This window comes from Watersipora subatra, chromosome 4 (genome assembly GCF_963576615.1).
Source record: "Watersipora subatra chromosome 4, tzWatSuba1.1, whole genome shotgun sequence".
In the NCBI taxonomy this organism is placed as follows: Eukaryota; Metazoa; Bryozoa; class Gymnolaemata; order Cheilostomatida; family Watersiporidae; genus Watersipora; species Watersipora subatra.
The window spans coordinates 20,207,177-20,227,902 of record NC_088711.1 but is presented as its reverse complement, the minus strand read 5'-3'; the positions used below and the strand labels follow the sequence as shown (position 1 = coordinate 20,227,902).

Below are 20,726 nucleotides of genomic sequence, written 5' to 3'. Positions count from 1 at the left end.
TTGTATGTTATATATTAATAGTTTGATCTGTACAAAACAGACAATGAACACCATGGTAACGCTCAAACACAAAGGCAATGCAAGAAAACAATTATTCAACAGTTTATGTTAAAACAACCCAAATATTCTGTCGATGTTAGTGAATGTTCACCAGGTGTCGCTAATGACGAGCTTTAATTTTAACCTCCAGATTATACAGTTATAGCCATCGTAAAATTAAATTTGTGATACCAAGTAACCTGGTTTGCTAATGCACTGTGCATTTACAACAAATTATACCTATCTCTATGTAATTCTTCAAAATACACTCAGCAAAAATTTAAGATATGGCTATTAAAACATCACCTCTCTGTACAGTCATAAACTAGAAAAACTTCAACAGATACATTTTGAGCAGTTTTTCTAGAAAAACCAGTAAATTGTAATACAGTATTAATGCACAATATATTAATATAAATATGCATATATACAATTTCAAATGTTTATTAAATGGTTATCAAAATTAAATACTTTGAATAACAGTTACGATATCTCTCACATTCTTATACAACTTCTATCAATAATATAATTATCATATCATACCTATCAGGCTTCATGAGAAAATATATATATATATATATGATTTTAAGTAAACAACACCAAAAGTTGTATTAATTTTAAAAAATGTGCTGCATCGTATGAAAAATAAAACTCAGCTATGATTTAATAAAGCAACTTATTTAACTTGGTTGAAACAGCTGAAAGCAGTCCATGTTGATTGTCATGAGCTGACAACTCTTATTAAGGTTTCTCAAGTTTGTGCCACAACGAAAGCTCAATAATACGTTTTTTGGACAATATTTCTAACAGCTTTGAGCATTTCACCAATTTTTGCATCTCGGTTTTGCTTCTTTGTCTAATCGTCTTTGCCTTCTTCAGAGAGCGGATGAGACATAGCACCAGAACTTTGAGACCGGCTCGTACTCGACCTGTTCTCCGACATAGTATTGCCCCTGGGAGCTGGAGTCGGAGGTGTTGGTGTTGTTTTGCGATTAATGGTAGTTATGTACGAAGAAGAGCTACTTCGATTGGAGTCTCGTTTCACTATCGATGGTTTAATTGGTGAGTTATCAGCTACTCGAGAAGTCGATCCATTGAGTGGCAAAGGCACATGGTATGTAGGATCTGCATTATCTAAAAAAGAATTATATATCACTACTCTGCAGTGTCAAACTGAGACTAGAAAATTTATGGAAAGCAGAGTGGAGAATATGGGGCCAAGTACAAAGTTAATGTGTTTGTGCATTAAAACTGATCTAGATTGTTCTAAAATGAGACAAAATTTTATAGGTCAAGACTAACGTCAGCAGAAGTCTGACTGTACTTCAAGTGTTCTTATCTAAGTCCAACAGAACAGCCATGATAACTAAAATTCCTGTATGATGACGCTGTCATGATTCAGCAAAATTGACTGATGCGCAGGCAGACGTACCAATTATTTGTGATTTGATATTCTGATGATCTTTTACATTGAACTGATTAAGATTTGCAGTTTGAAACATTCATAATTGACTTTCTCTCAATTGATCATAGAGGGATTAAATAATTATAATCTGGCTACTAATTCTGGCAAAGCAGCCTTGCACTTAGACTAAACTAGCACTATGCTTCCATTGTGCGCGTATTGAGGATGTGGAGTTGTGTGCACATTGAGTTACCGTACGACAAGTGTTTCAATGAACATTCACATGTTGTGGATCAATGCTTGTGATTGGTTAAAAAAAAGGAATTCTACGCCCAAGGTCATAGCGGCGCACTCCTGTCTCGCTTGTGTGACACTTTTTTAGGTATCATTTGCAAGTGGCTTTTCCATTTTTCGCAAGCGTGAAACATTCGATAATGATTTGTGAGTAGCAACTCGCTTGACTTGTGGGTTTTACCGTGTCCATTTCGCGGGTGACACAAACTTGTGGGGTCATGGAAACATAGTGACCAACTGGCAGTTTGGGGCATTTTCATCAATCTAACAAGTAAGTATTATCTTTATAGAGAATGTTGCCAATTTAGATAGTTTTCTAGCACTTTCTACCTATAAACTTGCGTGTTCTTTCCATGATTTTGATAGGTAGCAGTTGCTATGAAGAATTGTAAAAAGTCATCATAGTGTGAAATCATATGTAGAACATAATATTACTAAACAACTAAGAGAAAACAACACTTATCAGGTTTGTAGTGATGATCAAACCGTTTACCACGCGAGTCGAGCCAAGGTAGTATAATTGATGAAATAAAAATAAAAGAAAGTATAGCAACTTGCTATACTTGTTATGCTATATATCAAATTTGCTAACAATTATTGTATAATTGTATGTAAAACATGAACTTATCGCTTCAACTTTGTAGATCAATGTAGGCCTACTTATTGACAACAGTTGATGTGCATTTCCTTTTAAAAATTACCGTATTATACTAAATTAAATTATATAATATTATATTACGTTATATAATATTGTCTTGTAATATATTCTAATATCTTATGTTACTTAATAGTATATTGTGTTAACAAAGGAACAACTGTGCATTATTGTGTTAAAGAGTGAATAAATATAAATTCACCTGTCTCGTAGGACTTACAAAGGTGTGAGCTGCTCTGAGAACTTCCTGCACCATTTGCTAAATACCTTCTCAGATTCTCTTCTTGTTCTGAGCTGATCAGTTGAGGATAGTCTGCATATTCAAAAACCAAATCAAACGGTTGATTCATCTCAAGCTTATCGTGAGTTCAGCCCACCATAAAACTTATGAATCAGGTAAATTATTAAATCATAAAAACATTAATTTAACAGCCTATCTATCACAAAAACCTATCCAGTATGCCATATGTCCTGCCACCGAACATAAACCTATGGCCACAAAACCTAAGTCGCAGATTAAAAAACCTGGTACCGATAAACCTATGGCCAGAAAACCTACTCTGAAGGTCACATAACCTGCTACCGATAATAAAAATATGACCACAAAACCTAACCTGCAGGTCGGGTAACCAGCTACTGATCATTATAAACCTATAATCACAAAACCTAACCTGCAGGTCATATAATCTTTATGGCGGACTAGCACTGCAATTCTGTTATGTCAAGGGGCTAAGCTCTACATCAAATATTGCTACAAAAGCCAGTTGACATACTTGTAATATCTGTATAAAGTTCACTGTTTTGAAATGTTGTACTGTTGGATGTTGAAGCCTCTCTCCTCCGCTTCCTCTTCCTCATATACTCTAATAAATAATAACAGTATGTAAAAACAAAAATAAAATTTTATCGGCGTTTTATTATAATCGAAGGAATATAAATGTATACCTAAGCATTAAAAGAGTAAGTTAATTTTATATCTTATTGTGCTAAGATACATACATAAAGGTTTAGAACAACATATAATAGGCACTCGAACAACATATAATAGTATCGATTTGTGGAGCAAAAATCATCACTCTCACAAAATAATTTAGAGTGCAGTGTCTACTACCCAACCTGCTATTATGGAACTTTATGTATGCAGGTACACAATGTTACATAATATACACAATAATGCACATGGAACTAGACTGTAGACCAAGTCATTCAACTAACTACTATAGACCAAGTCATTCAACTAACTACTATAGACCAAGTCATTCAACTAACTACTGTAGACCAAGTCATTCAACTAACTACTGTAGACCAAGTCATTCAACTAACTACTGTAGACCAAGTCATTCAACTAACTACTGTAGAACAAGTCATTCAACTAACTACTGTAGACCAAGTCATTCAACTAACTACTGTAGACCAAGTCATTCAACTAACTACTGTAGACCAAGTCATTCAACTAACTACTGTAGACCAAATCATTCAACTAACTACTGTAGACCAAGTCATTCAACTAACTACTGTAGACCAAGTCATTCAACTAACTACTGTAGATCAAGTCATTCAACTAACTACTGTAGACCAAGTCATTCAACTAATTACTGTAGATCAAGTCATTCAACTAACTACTGTAGACCAAGTCATTCAACTAACTACTAAAGATCAAGTCATTCAACTAACTACTGTAGATCAAGTCATTCAACTAGCTACTGTAGACCAAGTCATTCAACTAACTACTGTAGATCAAGTCATTCAACTAACTACTATAGACCAAGTCGTTCAACTAACTACTGTAGACCAAGTCATTCAACTAACTACTGTAGACCAAGTCATTCAACTAACTACTATAGACCAAGTCATTCAACTAACTACTGTAGACCAAGTCATTCAACTAACTACTGTAGACCAAGTCATTCAACTAACTACTGTAGAACAAGTCATTCAACTAACTACTGTAGACCAAGTCATTCAACTAACTACTGTAGACCAAGTCATTCAACTAACTACTGTAGACCAAGTCATTCAACTAACTACTGTAGACCAAGTCATTCAACTAACTACTGTAGACCAAGTCATTCAACTAACTACTGTAGACCAAGTCATTCAACTAACTACTGTAGATCAAGTCATTCAACTAACTACTGTAGACCAAGTCATTCAACTAATTACTGTAGATCAAGTCATTCAACTAACTACTGTAGACCAAGTCATTCAACTAACTACTGTAGATCAAGTCATTCAACTAACTACTGTAGATCAAGTCATTCAACTAGCTACTGTAGACCAAGTCATTCAACTAACTACTGTAGATCAAGTCATTCAACTAACTACTATAGACCAAGTCGTTCAACTAACTACTGTAGACCAAGTCATTCAACTAACTACTGTAGACCAAGTCATTCAACTAACTACTATAGACCAAGTCATTCAACTAACTACTGTAGACCAAGTCATTCAACTAACTACTATAGACCAAGTCATTCAACTAACTACTATAGACCAAGTCATTCAACTAACTACTGTAGACCAAGTCATTCAACTAACTACTGTAGAACAAGTCATTCAACTAACTACTGTAGACCAAGTCATTCAACTAACTACTGTAGAACAAGTCATTCAACTAACTACTGTAGACCAAGTCATTCAACTAACTACTGTAGAACAAGTCATTCAACTAACTACTATAGATCAAGTCATTCAACTAACTACTGTAGAACAAGTCATTCAACTAACTACTATAGATCAAGTCATTCAACTAACTACTGTAGACCAAGTCATTCAACTAACTACTATAGACCAAGTCATTCAACTAACTACTGTAGACCAAGTCATTCAACTAACTACTGTAGAACAAGTCATTCAACTAACTACTGTAGAACAAGTCATTCAACTAACTACTGTAGACCAAGTCATTCAACTAACTACTGTAGAAAAGGTCATTCAACTAACTACTGTAGAACAAGTCATTCAACTAACTACTGTAGACCAAGTCATTCAACTAACTACTGTAGAACAAGTCATTCAACTAACTACTGTAGACCAAGTCATTCAACTAACTACTGTAGACCAAGTCATTCAACTAACTACTATAGAACAAGTCATTCAACTAACTACTGTAGATCAAGTCATTCAACTAACTACTGTAGACCAAGTCATTCAACTAACTATTATAGATCAAGTCTCTCAACTAACTACTGTAGACCAAGTCATTCAACTAACTACTGTAGACCAAGTCATTCAAGTAACTACTGTAGACCAAGTCATTTAACTAACTACTATAGACCAAGTCTCTCAACTAACTACTGTAGACCAAGTCATTCAACTAACTACTGTAGATCAAGTCATTCAACTAACTACTGTAGACCAAGTCATTCAACTAACTACTATAGACCAAGTCATTCAACTAACTACTGTAGACCAAGTCATTCAACTAACTACTATAGATCAAGTCTCTCAACTAACTACTGTAGACCAAGTCTCTCAACTAACTACTATAGACCAAGTCTCTCAACTAACTACTGTAGACCAAGTCATTCAACTAAGTACTATAGACCAAGTCATTCAACTAACTACTGTAGACTAAGTCATTCAACTAACTACTATAGACCAAGTCATTCAACTAACTACTGTAGACCAAGTCATTCAACTAACTACTATAGATCAAGTCTCTCAACTAACTACTGTAGACCAAGTCATTTAACTAACTACTGTAGACCAAGTCATTCAACTAACTACTGTAGACCAAGTCATTCAACTAACTACTATAGACCAAGTCTCTCAACTAACTACTATAGACCAAGTCTCTCAACTAACTACTGTAGACCAAGTCATTCAACTAACTACTGTAGATCAAGTCATTCAACTAACTACTGTAGACCAAGTCATTCAACTAACTACTATAGACCAAGTCATTCAACTAACTACTGTAGACCAAGTCATTCAATTAACTACTATAGATCAAGTCTCTCAACTAACTACTGTAGACCAAGTCATTCAACTAACTACTATAGACCAAGTCATTCAACTAACTACTGTAGACCAAGTCATTCAACTAACTACTATAGACCAAGTCATTCAACTAACTACTGTAGACCAAGTCATTCAACTAACTACTGTAGACCAAGTCATTCAACTAACTACTGTAGACCAAGTCATTCAACTAACTACTGTAGACCAAGTCATTCAACTAACTACTGTAGACCAAGTCATTCAACTAACTACTATAGACCAAGTCTCTCAACTAACTACTGTAGATCAAGTCATTCAACTAACTACTGTAGACCAAGTCATTCAACTAACTACTATAGATCAAGTCATTCAACTAACTACTGTAGACCAAGTCATTCAACTAACTACTGTAGAACAAGGCATTCAACTAACTACTGTAGAACAAGTCATTCAACTAACTACTGTAGATCAAGTCATTCAACTAACTACTGTAGACCAAGTCATTCAACTAACTACTATAGATCAAGTCTCTCAACTAACTACTGTAGATCAAGTCATTCAACTAACTACTGTAGAACAAGTCATTCAACTAACTACTGTAGAACAAGTCATTCAACTAACTACTGTAGATCAAGTCATTCAACTAACTACTGTAGACCAAGTCATACAACTAACTACTATAGATCAAGTCTCTCAACTAACTACTGTGGATCAAGTCATTCAACTAACTACTGTAGACCAAGTCATTCAACTAACTACTATAGACCAAGTCTCTAAACTAACTACTGTAGACCAAGTCATTCAACTAACTACTGTAGATCAAGTCATTCAACTAACTACTATAGACCAAGTCATTCAACTAACTACTATAGACCGTCATTCAACTAACTACTATAGATCAAGTCATTCAACTAACTACTGTAGACCAAGTCATTCAACTAACTACTGTAGACCAAGTCATTCAACTAACTACTGTAGAACAAGTCATTCAACTAACTACTGTAGATCAAGTCATTCAACTAACTACTGTAGATCAAGTCTCTCAACTAACTACTGTAGACCAAGTCATTCAACTAACTACTATAGAACAAGTCATTCAACTAACTACTGTAGACCAAGTCATTCAACTAACTACTGTAGACCAAGTCATTCAACTAACTACTATAGACCAAGTCTCTCAACTAACTACTGTAGACCAAGTCATTCAACTAACTACTGTAGACCAACTCATTCAACTAACTACTGTAGACCAAGTCATTCAACTAACTACTGTAGACCAAGTCATTCAACTAACTACTGTAGACCAAGTCATTCAACTAACTACTATAGACCAAGTCTCTCAACTAACTACTATAGACCAAGTCTCTCAACTAACTACTGTAGACCAAGTCATTCAACTAACTACTGTAAATCAAGTCATTCAACTAACTACTGTAGACCAAGTCATTCAACTAACTACTGTAGAACAAGTCATTCAACTAACTACTGTAGAACAAGTCATTCAACTAACTACTGTAGATCAAGTCATTCAACTAACTACTGTAGACCAAGTCATACAACTAACTACTATAGATCAAGTCTCTCAACTAACTACTGTAGATCAAGTCATTCAACTAACTACTGTAGACCAAGTCATTCAACTAACTACTATAGACCAAGTCTCTAAACTAACTACTGTAGACCAAGTCATTCAACTAACTACTGTAGATCAAGTCATTCAACTAACTACTATAGACCAAGTCATTCAACTAACTACTATAGACCGTCATTCAACTAACTACTATAGACCAAGTCATTCAACTAACTACTATAGATCAAGTCATTCAACTAACTACTGTAGACCAAGTCATTCAACTAACTACTGTAGACCAAGTCATTCAACTAACTACTGTAGAACAAGTCATTCAACTAACTACTGTAGATCAAGTCATTCAACTAACTACTGTAGATCAAGTCTCTCAACTAACTACTGTAGACCAAGTCATTCAACTAACTACTATAGAACAAGTCATTCAACTAACTACTGTAGACCAAGTCATTCAACTAACTACTGTAGACCAAGTCATTCAACTAACTACTATAGACCAAGTCTCTCAACTAACTACTGTAGACCAAGTCATTCAACTAACTACTGTAGACCAACTCATTCAACTAACTACTGTAGACCAAGTCATTCAACTAACTACTGTAGACCAAGTCATTCAACTAACTACTATAGACCAAGTCTCTCAACTAACTACTGTAGACTAAGTCATTCAACTAACTACTGTAGACCAAGTCATTCAACTAACTACTGTAGATCAAGTCATTCAACTAACTACTATAGACCAAGTCATTCAACTAACTACTGTAGACCAAGTCATTCAACTAACTACTATAGATCAAGTCTCTCAACTAACTACTGTAGACCAAGTCATTCAACTAATTACTGTAGACCAAGTCATTCAACTAACTACTGTAGACCAAGTCATTCAACTAACTACTGTAGATCAAGTCATTCAACTAACTACTGTAGACCAAGTCATTCAACTAACTATTGTAGAACAAGTCATTCAACTAACTACTGTAGATCAAGTCTTTCAACTAACTGCTGTAGATCAAGTCACTCAACTAACTACTGTAGATCAAGTCACTCAACTAACTACTATAGACCAAGTCATTCAACCTACTCTTGTAGATACAACTTGAAGTAAGTTAAACTTACTTCTCAGTTGCCAAGCGACAATGCCACCTATGAGTAGGACGGCTATACACACAGCAACTATCAATCCGATAAGATAAGGATCCAGTTTGTTTCTTTCACTTAATTTACAATGGGTTGCTGAGCTGGTGCTCGAAATTTTATCTGCAAATTCTCCATTAGCTTGAAACTGAAAATTCTCCATCGCTGCCCCGAGTGAGCTCATGCTATCATAGCCAGTTTCAAAGATCTGCACATACTCATGGTCTTTGTTTATATTAAATATTGTGAAATTTTCTGCTCCATTTCCGTATGTGGTACCCTCATTGGTGCGTTGCGTAAATGGCTCATAGAATCGATTACTCCCGTCATCTTCTAAAAAATCGGCGATTTTCACTCTCAGTATAGAGTTATAACGATCATCGATAGTCGATGGATTGAAAAGATAGTCGACTCGGTTAATGCTTTGAAGAAGTCGCAACTCCGAATACATTATTGTGAGGGCTTTCATTAGATGCAGCGAAAAGGTCTCTCCTGTAAGGTGAGTCAGGTTATCCCATTCAACATCGCAGGACTTTGAATGTCTACCCAAAAAGTTCCCTCGAATTTTGCATTCACCAACTTCTTGCTCAAGAGATGACAACCAGGGATTGACATCATTAACTGGAGCGGTTGCATGCTTGGCTAATTCGTCATTGAGAGTGATGCTCTAAAATATTGTATAAGAACAAAGCTAGTCGGATGGAAACTTACTAACAGCAAACTAAATCAAGTCAGTTTCTAATACTTGAACGAAAAACGTTTTCATTGTTATATTCTTATAAAATGGAAATTTAAAACTACATAGCTTGCGCGACATTTTTTTGCACAGCATTTGTCAAGTGTCATTTCGATCTGTCGCAGGCATGAAATAATCGCTAAAAATTTGCGAGCAGATAACTCACTGGACTTGCGGGTTTTCGCCGTTTCCATCTTGCGGATGTTGTGAACTTGCGGATTAACCGTGCCATGGAAACACAACTCTTAACCGTGCCATAAAAACATAGTGATTAACTTTTGAATGTGTGGATAACACTTTAAGGTACCATGCGACAAGTGTTTCAATAGACATTCACATGTTGTGCAGTACGCAGGCGGTTTGTTATAACAGAAAAATAATTCTAAGGCAAAGGTCATAGCGGCATGAAACATCCTACGCAAGGATGAAACATTTGATAAAAATTTGTGAGTATCAAAACTCATTTAACTTGTGGGTTTTACCGTGTCCATTTTGTGGGTGACACGAACTTGTGAGATCATGGAAATATAGTGACCAACTGGCAGTCTGAGCATTTTTATCGATCTAACCAGTAAGTGTTATCTTCATAAAGAATGTAGCCAATTTAAATAGTTTTTTAGCATTTTGTACCTATAAACTCGCAGGCCCTTTCTTTAATTTTGATAGGTAGCAGTTTGCTATGAAGCATTGTGAAGAGTTGTGAAAGGGTGAAATAAAATGTAGGACATGACATCGCTGAGCAACTAAGAGAAAATTACTAAACTGCACGGGACACTTGTCATGTTTACAGTTTTTTGAATGAGTCGAATAGAGGTTTTTAACAGACGTGATAACATAAGTTAGCATCTAACGACAAAACTTTGCGCAACTATCCAAAGATTCTTATCTTTGAATAGCCGTGTAACATGGATTCTTATTCTATGAAAATATATATTAACACTTTAAACTTTGAAAACTTTGAAAATTTTAAATGTTTAAATGTGCAAAAGCAATTTTCAGCAGTTTTGTGTTGTTGCTTTTTTTGTTTTACACATAGCATCACATTGAAGGAAAATAGGTCAACTCACAAAAACAAAAAACGGCTATAAATTTTACCAACTTTAGAAGATAAGGATAAACAAGATACAAGGAAAAGAAATAGTTCCATTTAGCTAGTTTCAACATTACTATCAAAAATGGAGGAAGATACCAGCAATCAATGATTTCAATTTTTCATCAAAATTAAATACAGAAAACGTCGCTATTGATAAAATTGGGTAAACAAAGCTGAAATCAAAACGAAGTCAACTCAAAATTTTATAAAAATTAGTGAAAATGAATAAACAATGATTTGAAATTTTAGGATCAAGTGTGACAAAGTAAAAGCATTGGAGAAGCTGATGCAACACTAAAAAATAGTGAGAAAGTTTCAATAATACCTTGAAGTGAACATTGATTTTAAATGAAAAGCTCCCTTGTACGATGTCTCCATATTTTTTCAAGTATTCTTTGTTGTCTCCCCATGTATCACTCAGTACAAAGCTGTAGCCTCTATTTAACCAAAGTGTTTTATAGGTATTGGAGCTGATGGCCTCCATCAGGCCAACCAGGTGCTGAAAACAGATGCAACAAATTATTAGAAAGAGGAATGTGTACATGCATTATTAGACAGACGAGGGTGTGCATGCATTATTAGACATATGAGTGGGTACATGTATTATTAGACAGATGAGTGTGTACATGCTTTATTAGACAACCGAGTGTGTGCACGTATTGTTACACTTACAATCATGAATTGTATGATATTGCAGGCACAAATCACTGCACTTACACTTGGGTCTAGAAATGTTATAATGAACTTGGTGTCTGGTGAATCATCTACCAGAGTTTTAACTAATTTGGTGAAGTCCTCTCCCTCTTTCACTGACATCGATTTGTGGATACATATCTTTACTTTCCCTAAGGCTTTTTTTGCCTCCTGCAATTTAAAAAAGCGCAATAGGGAACTCCAGAGCGCAGTAGGGAACTCCATGAACTATGATACCCGGTAAGACCATTTAAGAGTTTTTACCAATAGGTGGAGGCTACTTCAAACATTGTACTCAAAGCAATGACAATAGCCACTAGATCTGCACCGATGCAGCGACTCTTAAATGGAGCATATCCGCACTTTAATAGCCAATTGTTGCCAATCCGGTTGGATAGACATACATGTATGTTAGATTATCTTCTATCGCAATAAATCAGCATTGTTGTTTATAATGTTTTTGCGCTCACTGAAAAATTGGTCTTTCGGTCAATGAATAAAAATGGCACACCGGGATTAACAAAACCAGTTTACCACTAATAGAACAATGACCAGAATCATTTTAATTTAAAAGGTAATTTACTACTATGTCACCTGCCAATTGAATTAGTGCATACAAAGAATATGCTAGAAAATCTTTCTTCTCACCTTTTGGGATACTGCAAACTAATATGCATTTTGCAGAGTTTTGTGTACATGAAGCCAGCCTGGAGTTAGACACGTGAAAGATTTTCCAGATTTTTCTCAATTTAATAAAGTACTAACTAGCTTTCCATTGACCAATAGTCTACTGCAAACCAGCTATGACCAAATGGCAGATCTAGATCTGGATACCTGTACGAGTATATGTAGCTTTTTTGTGGATCCTTCATGTTGGCTGTCAAACAGTATTTTTGTATCATTTTTTTCAATTTTGGTTTAAAGAAGATTTTGGTGAACTTTTCTTAGAATTTTTGTAAACTCATCATTTTCCTCACTGATATTAGACATATTTATTTTGGCATATTCATTCAGTGATTTTTAGTCGAAAAATGTATATAATCAAAGTTTTTAAAAATTGTATTTGACACTTTGTTTTCAGATGTACACAAATAATTACATGTTTGTATATGGTAAAATAGAAAAATGCACATTTTCAGCTCATTGTGGATCTTTAATTTGTCAGATTTGGCTGTAGCGGATCATGACCAAAATTATTTGGCCATCCCTTGTCTAAATGCATTTGGAAGAATTTGCGTATGTCTATCGCTTTGCAAACAAATACTATCGTACTGTTCATATTTTTAATCAGCTAAAGGAACATAGTTTTATTAGACAACTATATCATCGCTCAAATAAAGATGTAAAAAGAGTTATACACGGCACTTCAACATCAAAGCTCTCACCATGTTACAGAGCTAAAAGTTGAGCGATAAGAAGCAAAGAGATATGTGATCAAACAATTACACGACCTCAGTTTTCTTCAGCAACCAATCAACAACAAATAAACGTTCAGTTGCGGGTGACAATGCACACTGGTTGTATTCATGTTGACATGGCAAAGAATCACAGATCGGTTTAGCTAGACAAAAAACTGTAAACTTATGTTATAATAATACATATAGCAACCCTTTCTCAGTGAGATAAAAAAATAACTTAGATGACCTCAAACTTACCTCAGTTTGGTGTCGGTACAGGTGTTGAATTTACCTCAAAGGTTTGGTGTATGTACAGATGTTGAACTTACCTCAAAGGTTTGGTGTCTGTGCAGATGTTGAACTTACCTCAAAGGTTTGGTGTATGTACAGATGTTGAACTTACCTCAAAGGTTTGGTGTCTGTGCAGGTGTTGAACTTACCTTAAAGGTTTGGTTCTGTGCAGGTGTTGAGCTTACCTCAAAGGTTTGGTGTCTGTGCGGGTATTGAACTTCCCTCAAAATTTCAGAATATGTACAGTTGTTTAACTTACCCCAAAATATTGGTGTCTGTATTGCTGTTGTGCTTACCTCAAAAGCGGTCTTGCCATAAAGCTCATCGCTATATAAGATGATCACGGCTGAAACGTCATTTCCTTTTTTTTTGATTTTGAGTAAAAGTTCGGCCATAAAATGGGCTTGAACGACATCAGACGGAGTCGTTCTCAAGAAATATGGATATAGGTCACGGTCATTCAAGGCAGTGCTTGTAGACCCATAGGCTAAGTGAATCATGGGTACATATCTGAGCACAGTTTCAAGCTACAAAATGTAAAAGAGTAAATGTAGCAGATGTAGCAGATGTAGCAGATGTAGCAGATGTAGTAGATGTAGCAGATGTAGCAGATGTAGTAAATGTAGCAGATGTAGCAGACGTAGTAAATGTAGTAGATGTAGCAGATGTAGGAGATGTAGTAGATGTAGCAGATGTAGCAGATGTAGGAGATGTAGTAGATATTAAAAATAGTAATAATAATATAAAGTTTCTTAAATAGGAGTTTTATAAAATGATGAATTACAAAGATAGCAAATACTTAAATAAAAGAGCTATATTTTAAATTAATATTAACTTGTCCTGATTTTATATATCATATATTACATATTATACCAAATATCTGTATCTTTAAATAATCAAATATAAATACTTGGTTTTACCTATAGTAGTAAGAGATGTATTAAGCCGAAATTACGTTTTCTTATTGAGTTTTAACTCTTTTGCAGATCTATTTTAAGGGTCATTAATCTAGCTGGTTCAGCTAACAGAACGAGAAATGTTAGTTTGGATACACCTTTTACGAACCAAATCGTAGGCTGTAGTCTACTGCTAAGCCACAGTAGATAGGTTTTAGATGGTAAGTTTATCATCAATTGTATATGCAAGATAAGCTTCATGGTAGTACGCTTTATATCAATGGTATGCTATATGATGAGCAGGTAAGGTTTTATAGTGGTAGCTATTATCAGTGCTAGTTTATATGACAAGCATAGGTAAAATTTTCTTCTTTTCCCTTCACTCTCCTCCCTCTTGTCATTTCATGGTCCCTGTTTTTCTCTTTCTCTCTCGCTTTCCCTTTCCACCTTTCCATTCTTTCTCTTTTCTTTTCCCTCTTCCACTCTTTTTCTCTTACTCTCTCTAACTCATGTTTCCTCTCCTCCCAGTTCCTTCTCTTTTTTCCCCCTCCGCTATCCTCCCTCCTCTCTTTCCCCACTCTCTTCCCTCTTTTCTCTCATCTCCCCCCTTTTTTTCTCACCCTCTCTTTTTATTCCCCCTCCCTTTCCCTTTTCTATGATTTACCTGTTGTGTCACAGCACTTGCGAAGTCTCCAACAAACGCAGCAATTCTGCTGTGGTTAAAGCAGTGATTTGGATTGTCAGGTTCACATATCTCAGAATCTCTGTTGCCTCTTAGAATATCATAAGTAATGCCGGCAGCTTTGAGACGGTCACCACACGAGTCAAATACTAGCATCCCTATGTTGTCTGTATCCTTGTTCAAATTGTTTTGCTTGAGATAATTAAACGCAAATCGGGCAACTTCAGCGCGGAATAGGCTGGTTTGGGTAAAGCCGACGCAGTCCCACTCATCGACACTACAAGGAGTAAGATCAATGGCCCATCTGACATATTCATGGAAGGTGTCAAGTTTTTTCACACTTTAACTTAGTCTTTATCCTTGTAAGACAGCTACTAAACATCTTAAAAATGACCTTATTTGGGCATATAATAGCTTTAGCTTTTTAAAACCTTATAAAACAACTACGTATATATATATATATATATATATATATATATACGTAGATATACGTATATATATACGTATATATATACGTATATATGTATATATATATATATAAAGTTTATTAAAAACTACAGGTTAAAATCATTACTACTATTAGTTTCATGCAATCGCGTTGCAATCTTCAGGTAGAATGACTAAAATGTATAATGTACAAGCTATAAAATTACTTAATAAAGCTGAGGGCTTAATACTATTGTGTGATATATATATTATAGTATACAGCAAATTATGTAGTCAAATTATGTTATTGAGCTAATTAGGTGTTTTCTGGCATGCCGGCATGTGGATATCAGCTCACTTCTAGTGTTAAGGCTGGCTAACTTTGGTTCGAATATGATGAAGTACTTTTCCCATAGACATAACTGGCAAGATTTTGTTGATGTGTTGTAAGACCGCGCTCTTTTGATGATCTTCCAGGTTATATTATAGCGAATGTTCTTGTCTTTTAAGTCCCATATGTACTTACTCAATTCTGTTTGTAGCCTTTTAGTAGGATATTTAAAGGATGTTTTGTGGTTGGCTAGTCTTGTTTTAAAAGTTGTTTCGGTGAGGCCTACATACGTTTGTGTCTCTTGCCCATCGTGTTCTTCAGACTCTACGATTGCCTGATATACTATGCATTTTGAAAGGCATTCTCCATTTAGAGGGCAATTTTCCCGATTTTTGCAGTTGCATTTTCTGTCGGTGTTGGTTGGTTGCGATAGTGCTTGTTTATTGTGCCCGCTAATTATGTGGTTGATGTTTGAAGTACAGCTATAACTTAGTTTTACGGAGTTTTTGTTGAAGATTTTGTGTAATTTGTGTTCTGGTGGAAATTTACTCTCCAGGATCTGGAAAAATTGTTTACCGATCTTGGTGTTAACAGCTTTGTTGTTAGTGAAATTCCACCAGAACACAAATTACACAAAATCTTCAACAAAAACTCCATAAAACTAAGTTATAGCTGTACTTCAAACATCAACCACATAATTAGCAGGCACAATAAACAAGCACTATCGCAACCAACCAACACCGACAGAAAATGCAACTGCAAAAATCGGGAAAATTGCCCTCTAAATGGAGAATGCCTTTCAAAATGCATAGTATATCAGGCAATCGTAGAGTCTGAAGAACACGATGGGCAAGAGACACAAACGTATGTAGGCCTCACCGAAACAACTTTTAAAACAAGACTAGCCAACCACAAAACATCCTTTAAATATCCTACTAAAAGGCTACAAACAGAATTGAGTAAATACATATGGGACTTAAAAGACAAGAACATTCGCTATAATATAACCTGGAAGATCATCAAAAGAGCGCGGTCTTACAACACATCAACAAAATCTTGCCAGTTATGTCTATGGGAAAAGTACTTCATCATATTCAAACTGAAGTTAGCCAGCCTTAACACTAAAAGTGAGCTGATATCCACATGCCGGCATGCCAGAAAACACCTAATTAGCTCAATAACATAATTTGACTACATAATTTGCTGTATACTATAATATATATATCACACAATAGTATTAAGCCCTCAGCTTTATTAAGTAATTTTATAGCTTGTACATTATACATTTTAGTCATTCTACCTGAAGATTGCAACGCGATTGCATGAAACTAATAGTAGTAATGATTTTAACCTGTAGTTTTTAATAAACTTCATACACAGCTCTAATTGACTCGATTATTGAGCACTTTACTTTACAGTGTAAACCACATATAGGCTACTATATATATATATATATATATATATATATATATATATATATATATATATATATATATATATATATATATATACATAATATCAGAATATCCAATAAAAAGAGCTCTTTTACCAAAAATTCAATTTTATTTAGCATATAACAACAGTTATATGCTAAATAACTGTTAACTTTCAAACTTCATATCATGAAAAAAAGTGTTTTGTGCAGTTCAAATATATTTTTAAAGAATAAAACAACTGTAAAAGTTTTCAAACTGCTTAAAACAACTGTAACTTATAAATTTTACATCACGAAACAGGTATTTTGATTGTGAAAGTGTTTAGATATGAACGTGAAATAATCAGCTAGTAATGGCTAAGTAAGGTCTGTTTTGTTATGACTACAATGAAAAATTATTTGCTATACAGTAACATGATTTTAATTCTTTTCAGTGTTGGCATCATAGAGCAAAAATGTCGTATAGAGTGCTATAGAAACCCATAGTGGTTGTCTAATGTAAACACTCCTATAAATACATATGTATATATTAAAAATTAGTAACAAAATATTATGTTAATCTTAGTAACTATAGCTACATACTGTAATTTAAATTTATTTATTTGTTATGATCTGCAAGAAAATTTAACATTACAGTGTACTACATGCAGTGCATACTGTGAAGAGTTCAGACAGACAGACAGACAGACAGACAGACAGACGTATAACATAAACGTTGAATTTAAATTAAATGAATTTAGCTTACTAAACACGTACTTAAAGCTCAGTTTTTAAACTTCAACTTTGTCATCGTTTAAAATTTTATCACTTATCTTTTATCGGTTTTCTTTTTTACTATAACTTATAATGAACAGCGTTGAACTGAAATAAAAAGCGAGCATCTTTTCTCTTTCAGGTGTTGTAGGAGAGATTTTAACAAATAGCATATCAGAATTATTGTTATTTTATCACAATCAGTACACGAACTGCCAAATTTTGATAATAAAAATTTTTTTTGTTGATATCGTACGGTGCAAGAAAGTTGACAAAGATGTTGTTCTTGTATGGCAAGGAGGAAAAAAATTGTGTTCCATATCCAAAAAAATTGTATAGTTGGGGCTTCGTAACTCGAAGACGCACTGTATGAATTAAAAATTTAGCGTGTGCATTGCGAAAAGGATATACAGTATACATGTATGGCAAGAGCGATGGGTTTGGTTAAAACAGTTTAGCCTTGTCAGTAGAGTTGCCTTTGAATGTAGTGAGTTCAAATCTAGTTCGAAGGTGATTTTTCGTTGCTAAAATTTTATTGCTATAACCAAACAGACAAATGACAGATCAACAAATATTTATATATTTGACTTTATGGGCAGTATTTTAAAAAATTAATCATTATTGGCATACCTTGGAGCTAGATTATAATAAATGTGTATGCCATAAAATTTAATATAAAATAACAATATAAACTGATAATAAAATGCTATGGCAAATTTTGAGTTGATGTATGGCCTGCAAAACTGGAGCAGAGTTAATGGCTTTGTGACCTTATTAAAAATAGTGTCAACATGATAACGCCAAGAGAGTCCATCCGTCAAAAGCATTTCTAGTAATTTTCTCTCACATCTATAAATATTTTAGCAGAAACAGCAATTGTCGACATCCCCATTGTGAGTTCGAATTAAAAAAATTGTTGACGATGCGTAAATATTGATTAAAATAATTATAGATGCAAAAAGAATTTATTGGCCTACTATTATAAATAACAACACTAAAACTTTTAAAACTGTGCTAAATAAATAAACTTGTAATCTAATTTTCGAAAACCAAACATTTTCTTTTCTTATGTTTCCCCTATATTTTATTTCATGTAGTGCGTAGTATGACAAAGATTTTATTTATTTTGACCTACATGTAAATGTGTTTGACCTACAAAGTGTTTTTATGTACATGTATAATACTTCTATGTGATTATGATCGTCTTTCATAAACTAAGTGTTGCACACGAAGTTGTATCACAGAATTATTGGTTTAGCAAGTAAGGTCGGCCTATAAAAACGCACCGAATGCTATAGCGAATGAGCAAATAGAAATTTGGTTTATCTGGTACATGTTTTTAGAGCACATCAATTACATAAGTACTTATGCAATTGATGCATTTTTAAGAAACTATAACAGGATGTAACTTACCCTGTATGCACCGGGACAGATACAACTATCATCACTTCGCCGTGTATATACATGTAATCTTTGTTGAGATGACCACATTGTTTTTTGCAATTTCTCTCACTCACATCACACAATGAAGGTTTCTCTAGTGATTCTACAAGGGGGGTAACTCCGTCTTTAAAGGAAATGTTTGCTACCTGTAATGAACATAGATAACAGCTGAGCTATGCTTCTTCAATGATTTTGTTTTCGCAGATAAGCATATTTGTTATCTGTAAGAATGCGCAAACATTTGCACTTGTACGCATAATTACCTTTTGCTCGCCAGGATACAAGATGGCCTCATATTGTGGGTCTATTGGAATTTGATTAGAGGTGACTTTTCCAGCATCGTCGATAGTATAAGTCAGATTTTTATCGGCTACTGTGTGCATGTTTCTCACTAGTTTCTTTCTGAACTCTACACCCTCACATGCCGATATATTTCCTGTGACAATTACAACAAAAATACTAGGTGTAAAGATATTTTACTAGAAAGATAAAAATATCAGGTTCTAGGAAAGTCTCGTCTCAACTTTTAAACCATATTTAGTGTATTATTAATATTATATTGGAAATATTCAGTCATATTTATGCGTCTAACAAATTTACAAGCATTTTGGCACAAACTTTAAGTCAGACGTACAACTCGTCTACAATTTTTGTAGCATTCTTATGCAGATGCTGCATAAGGACCAGTTAACAAAGTGAGTGAAAAAGGAATGATCAGTGTTGTCTTTTCTTGTACTTTTGATTGCGAGTGTATATCGCGTGTAAAGAGCTTTCATACTAGTATTATTACATGAAAATCTTTTATCAAGATTTATGTTTGAAGATATAACCAAGTATGTATAAAAATAGGTAAGAAGTAGTGATGTGATTTCAATCTTTTGTTTTATGTTAGACTAAAACAACTATTAATTTTGTATGTTTCTCATACAACGATTATTATTATCATTATTATTATTATGGTTGTAAAAGTTTTTCTTCACAGTCGTGTGGTGGTAGGTGACTGGTTGTTGTCCATGTTGAGTCCGGGTCTTAACAAAAGGCCAAATGATCTAACATCTTCCTCAACTCCACTAAGAGAGGACCTTCCTCAAAATGTGAGCTGTTCCTAAGATGGCCGTCTTCTGTATAGTCTCAAAAGACATATTCACTCCCACCTCCGCCAAGTATGCTATATGCCTCATTGATATTGTTCCGAGTGCACCAATTACTATTGGTATCACGCCGATCTTCACCTTCTATAGTCTGTTTATCTCGAACCCAAGCTCTTTGTATTTACCAATCTTCTCATCTTCCTTCTGTACTACCCTTGTGTCTCCAGGTACTGCTATGTCTATGACCTGACACTGTTTGGTTTCTTTATTTATTAGTATCAGGTCTGGTCTTCTAGCTTCAATAACCTTGTCTGTCTGCACATTGAAGTCCCATAGCAGCTTCACTTTCTCGTTCTCCAATACAGCTTCTGCACTGTGGTCGTACTATTTTTCTGTGTGGGG

At 34.6% G+C, this 20,726-nt stretch overlaps 1 protein-coding gene across 2 annotated transcripts in view; it reads right to left on the bottom strand.

Moving 5' to 3' along the window:
• The window catches only part of LOC137393361 (uncharacterized), a 36,185-nt gene continuing 15,459 nt past the window's right edge, over positions 1 to 20,726 (bottom strand). The window contains exons 6-15 of one of the 2 annotated variants that reach the window (XM_068079874.1): positions 19,497 to 19,669; positions 19,204 to 19,379; positions 14,828 to 15,122; positions 13,564 to 13,794; positions 11,604 to 11,750; positions 11,212 to 11,385; positions 9,040 to 9,724; positions 3,167 to 3,256; positions 2,596 to 2,706; positions 1 to 1,173 (exon numbers count right to left, since the gene is read on the bottom strand). In XM_068079874.1, coding sequence (XP_067935975.1) covers positions 896 to 1,173; positions 2,596 to 2,706; positions 3,167 to 3,256; positions 9,040 to 9,724; positions 11,212 to 11,385; positions 11,604 to 11,750; positions 13,564 to 13,794; positions 14,828 to 15,122; positions 19,204 to 19,379; positions 19,497 to 19,669 — 2,360 coding nt within the window. In that variant the 3' untranslated portion in view covers positions 1 to 895. The remainder of the gene's footprint in view (positions 1,174 to 2,595; positions 2,707 to 3,166; positions 3,257 to 9,039; positions 9,725 to 11,211; positions 11,386 to 11,603; positions 11,751 to 13,563; positions 13,795 to 14,827; positions 15,123 to 19,203; positions 19,380 to 19,496; positions 19,670 to 20,726) is intronic. The other variant, XM_068079875.1, reaches the window with a different exon arrangement.